Source organism: Platalea leucorodia (assembly GCF_965183815.1).
Source record: "Platalea leucorodia genome assembly, chromosome: W".
Classification (NCBI taxonomy): Eukaryota; Metazoa; Chordata; class Aves; order Pelecaniformes; family Threskiornithidae; genus Platalea; species Platalea leucorodia.
In genome coordinates this window covers 42,485,013-42,492,244 of record NC_138859.1, presented here as the reverse complement: position 1 = coordinate 42,492,244, position 7,232 = coordinate 42,485,013, and the positions used below count along the sequence as shown (strand labels likewise).

Below are 7,232 nucleotides of genomic sequence, written 5' to 3'. Positions count from 1 at the left end.
CCCACTGCAGAGTTTGCATTAATACGCAGGGAGAGCACATAAAAAGGTCATCGGTCATGTGTTACTCAAAGGCTACTTCACGGCCACAAACTGCTAGTGAGCATTAATCTTTTTTTTGTCACATTACCTTTGAATAATGGGAAAGCTTTCGGGTTTTATAGTTTTACTCCTTGTACTTACATTTTTTAAATGACAAGGTCACTAAAACTCATGCACGCTGCAAAAAAAAAATCATGCAGTAGTTAAGGTAAACCATCCAAGCAATTTTTATTCATTAATATTCATAAATACACACAGCAGCTTTATTAGAGATTTTTCATTTTTTTCTCTTCAGTTTGAACGTGGAGTATTAGGAGAGCTTTTTGCACGTCAAGCTACAGGATGCAGAGCTTTTTTCTCCGCACTGCAACCTATATTTACCTGCTAAAAGTAAAAATTGGTTAAGTGAAAATGATTATCGTATATATCTTTTCTCTCTTCCTTTGAATGTACACAATTGTAACAAGAGTGACAGACCTGAAATTACAATCACCAAAACAAACCCAAGATAGTTGTTGTCCACTTTCATTGGCAAATACAGCACAGAGGACATTGTCTGCAAAGTGGGATGCCATCAAAGAGGAGGCTCATTTCCTTTATTATTCTCTTTTAAATTTAGGTTTTCTAAAGCAACATCTAGAGGCATAATATCTACACAGCCCATAGCACCAAAATCAGCAATCTCTCCCCGTTCGTCCTCATCTGAGGAGGAACTTTCTTCCTGCATCAAAGTGGACAGTAGAAGCTCTTGAACAAACAAGCTGCGGTCTGCCCGTTCGCTTTCCTTTGACTGACGCTCTGCTTCTGACATCTTAGGATCATTCAACCTGCATAGCGTCACAGAAAGAGAGAAGACAGGCTTAGTAGCATCATCAACAAAATGGGCTTTCACTAATTGCCTAAACAGCTGGACTGATGCATGCTGAATAACATCTGAAAGCCGTTCCTTTGAGAAACAACCTAGGTACTGCTGCACTTCTTTTGACATGTACAGATCTGACGACACCTGGCACTCCTGATGCAAGAATACAGACATTTAACAAACTTGTTCCTAGATGCTTCAAAAAACTTCATAGAAGTGGATTCTAAGGCTGAAGGAAAAAAATAGCTATTTCTGAAGTTTCTTTCCCTTCAGAGGGGTTTTGTTTTAAGGGGTGTTAAAATTCTCTAGTCATCTCGTAAGTGCTCATTTTGTCCCCAGGACAACTTTTAAATGCAAGCATGACACAAAACACATTACTACACACATAATGCCCAGAGATTCCCAAAGCACAGTACATCATTCACTTCACTTATCAGTGCATGCACCATCACCTAATAGAAGCAAGGAAATTGCTTGCTCCAGTTCTATCCTATCTCACAAGACCAGTGACTGACATTTGCAGATACTTTCATTAAAGTTAGTATGTTCAAAAAGTTTTGGATTGAGATATTATCACAAGTTTTGATAAAAATCAGCATGACGGCAATAAGTTGTCCCAACCCAGGTTTCTAGACACAGAAACTGTTTAAATGCCTGTGCTCTTTCTCAACATCTAATTGAAAAACACCCTCCCTTGAATCCAGAAAATCGATATTCTAAACATCCTAAAAGAGCTAGAATGAGAGTGGGCAACTCTTCTATAGCAGAATGGAGTAGATGATCGTTGTAGGTCCCTTCCAACTGAACTATTCTATTCTATAGAACTCTAGGATCTAACTATACTTTCTGAAACAGATATGTATTCTGCTTATTAATAGCACATTCCTTATTTGCTTTTTTCATCCAAAATACTTTATATATAAACCTCTATTCAACCTTCAGCCTTCATTAAAGATTCATTTCCTATTAAATAAAACTACCTTTTAAGTTCTCTCCCCTCACATTATCAGCATAAAAGTTAGAAACATATTATTGTAAAGGCTCTTGTTTTATCAGAAGTAGTAGGGTAAACAAGCACAGTTTACCGAAGTAATATCCCTTATGTTTCTCTTCAAATTGAGAAACAGCAAGTAATATTTATTCATTGCTTAGGAACAAACACACAGCAGGGTTGAAAAGGAGATGTTACAAATGCAAACAAAGGCATAGTATCTCAACTACAAACTTCATTAGGGATCTGGCAGTAGTTTCACTGTACTCTTATGTTCATAACAGGACCAAGGAAAACAGAAATGGCAGAAGAGTCAAGTTACCTTGTAAGAAGAAACTGAGAATTCTGTATAGTCTGCTGATTGTTTTCTGTGTTAGATGTATTGGTTGCTGCTATAGATTGTGTAAGAGTGGTGGGGATGCTGCTTGTGTTAGTGCGTCTAGTTGCATTGCGTGCAGTCTCCAGTTGTTGTCTTGCTGCCTGTGCATGCTGTCGCTCCAACTGCAGTTGCATCTGCAGCTGCTGTAACTGAGAAGCAGAAGGGCCAGAAGAATTGAGCTGCCCCGCAGAACGTCTCACGCCTGATAACTGAGATAAAAGTTCTGCCAGAAGAGAGAGAATTTTCTACAGTGAAATCTGCTTAAATACATATCACACGACAGCATAAATACGTCCTGAATACCAGTAAATCAATTCCTTTGCTTTCTAAAACCTTTCATCAATGAAATTAATGAACAAATCGTATTGATTTGAAAAGCTTCACGGGCTATCCATTACAAGCATCCCATGTCTCAAAGCCCATAGGGTAAGGAAGATTAAGAATAATCTAAAGAACTGTACATAAATAGGAAAGTCAAAGCTTAAAGCTTTGTAAACCAATAAGAGTCAACCTATGGGGGATACCACATAAGCAATACCCTGTGCAACAATTCTCTAAAATTTTATTTTCAAGACAAAATAGTTACTGACTAAGAAACCACTTCAATTCTGACTTCAGTTGGTGGCTTTATATCCCCCCCATGTACCTTCAATGCATATTCCAGAGGCAAGCTGTGCTGCCAAAAAGACAAATATTACAGCATCATTTCAGACATTTTTAGAAAATATTCAGTTCAGAAAGATTTTTCAAATGTTGTATTATATGAAAAATATTTCACCACAGCAGGGCTTTTTGTGAGACTTTCAACCTCTGCTGGAAAAAGAGAAATTCTAAAAATAAAAAAATTAAATAAATAAGTCTAGCCTGGATTTCTTTCCTCCAAAGTCCAAGACTGTGACAAATTCTGTCTATGCTAAGCATTTCCCAAAATAAATGTTAATAAGAAGTTATTGCTCCGTGATTTACTACAGATTATATTCCACACAAAGTTGTGAGTACTACTTTGTTGTGTTTGATACAAGGAGGGCAGAAGTAGTAGATTATTTTGTTCCCCTATCCATCCAACCCTCATTAAAGCTGCAAGTTGTTATTACAGGTCAAAAATTTTCCTTACATCTTACTTTCAAGATATAATCCTTTGAAACTAGGCTTTTCTTAGGGGAATAAAGCACAGTGCAGTAGCTCTTTGCATCAGGAACACTTGAAATGCCAACAGTAAATGCTCAAGTCACTTTTAATCAGCACAGCTAATCATATCAAGATTAACTACCAATAATATTTTATTTCAATAATTACTGATAACCCCCACAAGGAGAAAAATAAATAAATAATGTTTACAGGTCTGTTACAAGCACAAGTTCTAACTTCTGGAAGATTTATAACACTGCCAGGTAAGACAGATGTATTTATCCTCACTGTTTTTAAGATCACTTTGAGTACAGCTTAACAGAACCCTGGTAGCAGATGTGAATTTGAGACACAGGCTTGGCATGACACAGATGTCCAGCCAGGCTGCACTACATTCTCTGAATGCAAAAAACATTCCACCAAAAAAAAAAGACAAGACTCAAAGGAATACCATTTTATTACACATGCTCCTAAATGGGAAGGCCTTGTGAGGCTGAAACAAACCAAGGCAGCCACTTCACATTTAACTCGGCTGAACTAACACCCGCTGTAATGGTAAGAGGAAGCCTTGCACTCCAGGACATACAAACATCCTCCCTTCTTGCACCAACTTTAGTGCTTTACAGATCCATGACCTAACTTAACTCACTAAGATGACAAAATTTTTCATCCTCTTTTGTTGGGATATTTTTAGTAGTAGGAGTACAGCCAGCAGGTCCTGGGAAGTGATACTTCCCCTCTGTGCGGCACTGCCGAGGCCGCATCCAGAGTGCTGTGTCCAGTTTTAGGCTCCCCAGGACAAGAGACACATGGACATAATGGAGCAAGTCCAGTGGAGGGCCACCAAGATGATCAGGATGCTGGAACGCAGTACATGAGAAAAGAGTGGGAGAACTGGGTTTGTTCAGCCTGGAAAAGAATACTTTAGAAGATATTGCTGTCTGAATCTACCCAATTGGAAGATACAGAGAAGACTAAGCTAGACTCCTCTCAGAGGCATACAGCAATAGGACAAGAGTCAGAAAAGGGAACATGGGAAATTCCAATTATATCCAAAGGGTTTTATTTTTTGTATCCCCCTCACTCCCCCCTTTTAAAACATGTACTAGAACAGGTTGCCCAGAGAAGCTATAGGATCTCTGTCCTTGGAGGCATTCAAAACTCAACTGAATGAGGCCTTGAGCAACCTGATCAACCTGATCTAAATAGATCTCCTTTGAGAAAGGGGTTGGAAATAGACAACCTGCAGAGGTCAACTCCAAACTAAATTTTTCTATTATTTTTCTGCCATTTCAATGAGTTAAATCAGCTCAGAGAGGGCAGCCAGCACAACAGAGGCAAAGGAACTATGCCTATGGAAAGGGGGGTGGGGGTGGAGCTGCAGCTTCCTCTTTCAAAAGCAATGCACTTTTAAGTTGGTTCACTGCCGCTCAAGGAATCATAGCCCAACAATAAGAAGCTCCAGTTTAAACATTTGTGCCCTTCCAGGGTGTGAAGCAAAGGCAGATAACAACAGGAACTTAGATAAGTGCAGGAAGTTCTGAAGTTTCCCTGACACTTATCATCTTTCACTATACAAGTGTAAGATTGATGTCTTAAGATTTTACATTAGCAAAAATTATGGCTTTTTTAAAAAATCAACTTCTTGGTCAATTATTTTTACCTCTTCAGAGAAAACTTATTCTTGAAAACTACAAAGTTGAAAAAATACTTACAGATTATATCTGTAAATCCTAAAAACATGCCTGCGTGATTGTTGGAAGTGAAAATTCTCCTAAACCTGTCCAAAATATGACACAGAAATCATAGAATGTTTTGGGTTGGAAGGGACCTTTAAAGATCATCTAGTCTAACCTCCCTGCTGTAGGCAGGGACATCTTTCACTAAATCAGGTTGCTCAAAGCCCCATCTAGCCTGACCTTGAACACTTCCAGGGATGGGGCATCCACAAACTTCTCTGGGCATCCTGTCCCAGTTTCTCACCACTCTCATCGAAAAAAAATTCTTCCTTATATCCATTCTAAATCTACCCTCTTTCAGTTTGCAACCATTGCCCCTTGTCCTGTCACTACAGGCCCTGCTAAAAAGTTTGTCCCCATCTTTCTTGTAAGCCCCCTTTAAGTACTGAAAGGCTGCAATAAGGTCTCCCTGGAGCCTTCTCTTCTCCAGGCTGAACAACCCCAACTCTCTCAGCCTGTCCTCACAGGAGAAGTGTTCCATGACTCTGATCATTTTTGTGGCCCTCCTCTGGACTGGCTCCAACAGGTCCATGTCTTTCTTCTACTGGTGACCCCAGAGTTGGACGCACACTGGACGCAGGACCTAGTACTTGGCCTTGTTGAACTTCGTGAGGTTCACACAGGCCCACTCCTCAAGCCTCTCAAGGTCCCTCTGGATGGCAGCCCTTCCCTCTAGTGAAACAACTGCACCACTCAGCTTGGCGTCATCTGCAAACTTGCTGAGGGTGCATGCAATCCCACTGTCTACATCGTTGATAAAGATATTAAACAGTATTGGTCCCAGTATGGACCCTTGAGGGACACCACTCATTACTGGTTTCCACTTGGACATTGAGCCATTGACTGGAACTCTTTGGACGTGGCCATCCAGTCAATTCCTTATCTGTCTAACAGTTCATCTGTCAAACTCATATCTCTCCAGTTCAGAGGCAAGAATGTTGTGGGGGACTGTGTCAAAGGCCTTACAGAAGTCCAGAGAGATGACGTCCATAGCTCTTCCCTTGTCCACTGATGCAGTCCCTCCATCGTAGAAGACCACCAGATTAGTCAGGCACAATTTGCCCTTGGTGAAGCCATGTTGGCTGTCTCTAATCACCTCCCTGCCTTCCATATGTTTCGACATGTCTTCCAGGAGGATCTGTTCCATGATCTTACCGGGCACAGAGGTGAGGCTGACTGGTCGGTAGTTCCCAGGGTCCTCCTTTTTACCCTTTCTAAAAATGGGCATGATGATGTTTCCCTTTTTCCAGTCACTGGGGACCTCACCTGACTGCCATGACTTTTCAAATACGATGGAGAGTGGCTTGGCAACTGCATCAGCCAATTCCCTCAGGACCCTGGGATGCATCTCATCAGGTCCCATGGACTAGTGTACGTTCACGTTCCTCAGGTGGTCTCGAACCTGATCTTCTCCTACAATGGGAGGGATTTCATTCCCCCAGTCCCTGCCTTTAGGTTCGGGGGCTTGAGAGATGTGGGAAGAGAGATTAGCATTGAAAACTTAAGCAAAAGAAGTGTTGAGTACCTCAGCCTTTGCCACATCAGCTGTCACTAGTTCACGTCTTATTTATTGGGGGTGGGTACATTTTCTTTAATCTTTCTTTTCTGGCCAATGTACCTGTAGAAGCCCTTCTTATTATTCTTCGCATCCCTCACCAAATTCAGCTCCAGCTGTGCCTTAGCTTTCCTGGTCCCATGTCCACACATCCAGGCAGCATCCCTATATTCTTCCCAGGATGCATGTCCCTGGTTCCGCTGCCTGTGCATTTCCTTCTTACACTTCAGTTTGACCAGGAGGTCCTTACTCAGCCATGCTGGTCTCCTGCCTTCCTTGCCCGATTTCTTACACATGGGAATCAAGAGCTCTTGCACTCTAAGAAAGATGTCCTTAAAGAGCTGCCAGCTCTCTTCTGCTCCACTGTCCCTGAGGGCAGTTTCCCACGGGGTCCCATCCACTAGTTCCTTAAACAACTGAAAGTTTACTCTCCTAAAATTCAGGGTCCTGACTCTACCCTTCACCTGGCCCATATTCCTCAAGCTTTCCTCCACTAGGGCATGATCACTGCAGCCCAGGCTGCCACCAATCTTGACCTC

The 7,232-nt window shown here is 41.4% G+C and overlaps 1 protein-coding gene across 1 annotated transcript in view; it reads right to left on the bottom strand.

Annotated features, from left to right (window-relative positions):
* Positions 1-298: 298 nt before the first annotated feature.
* Positions 299-7,232, bottom strand: part of LOC309601888 (E3 ubiquitin-protein ligase KCMF1-like) — a 57,356-nt gene continuing 50,422 nt past the window's right edge. The window contains exons 6-7 of the mRNA XM_082335132.1: positions 2,215-2,494; positions 299-866 (exon numbers count right to left, since the gene is read on the bottom strand). Of these exons, the coding sequence (XP_082191258.1) occupies positions 614-866; positions 2,215-2,494 (533 nt within the window). The 3' untranslated portion in view covers positions 299-613. The remainder of the gene's footprint in view (positions 867-2,214; positions 2,495-7,232) is intronic.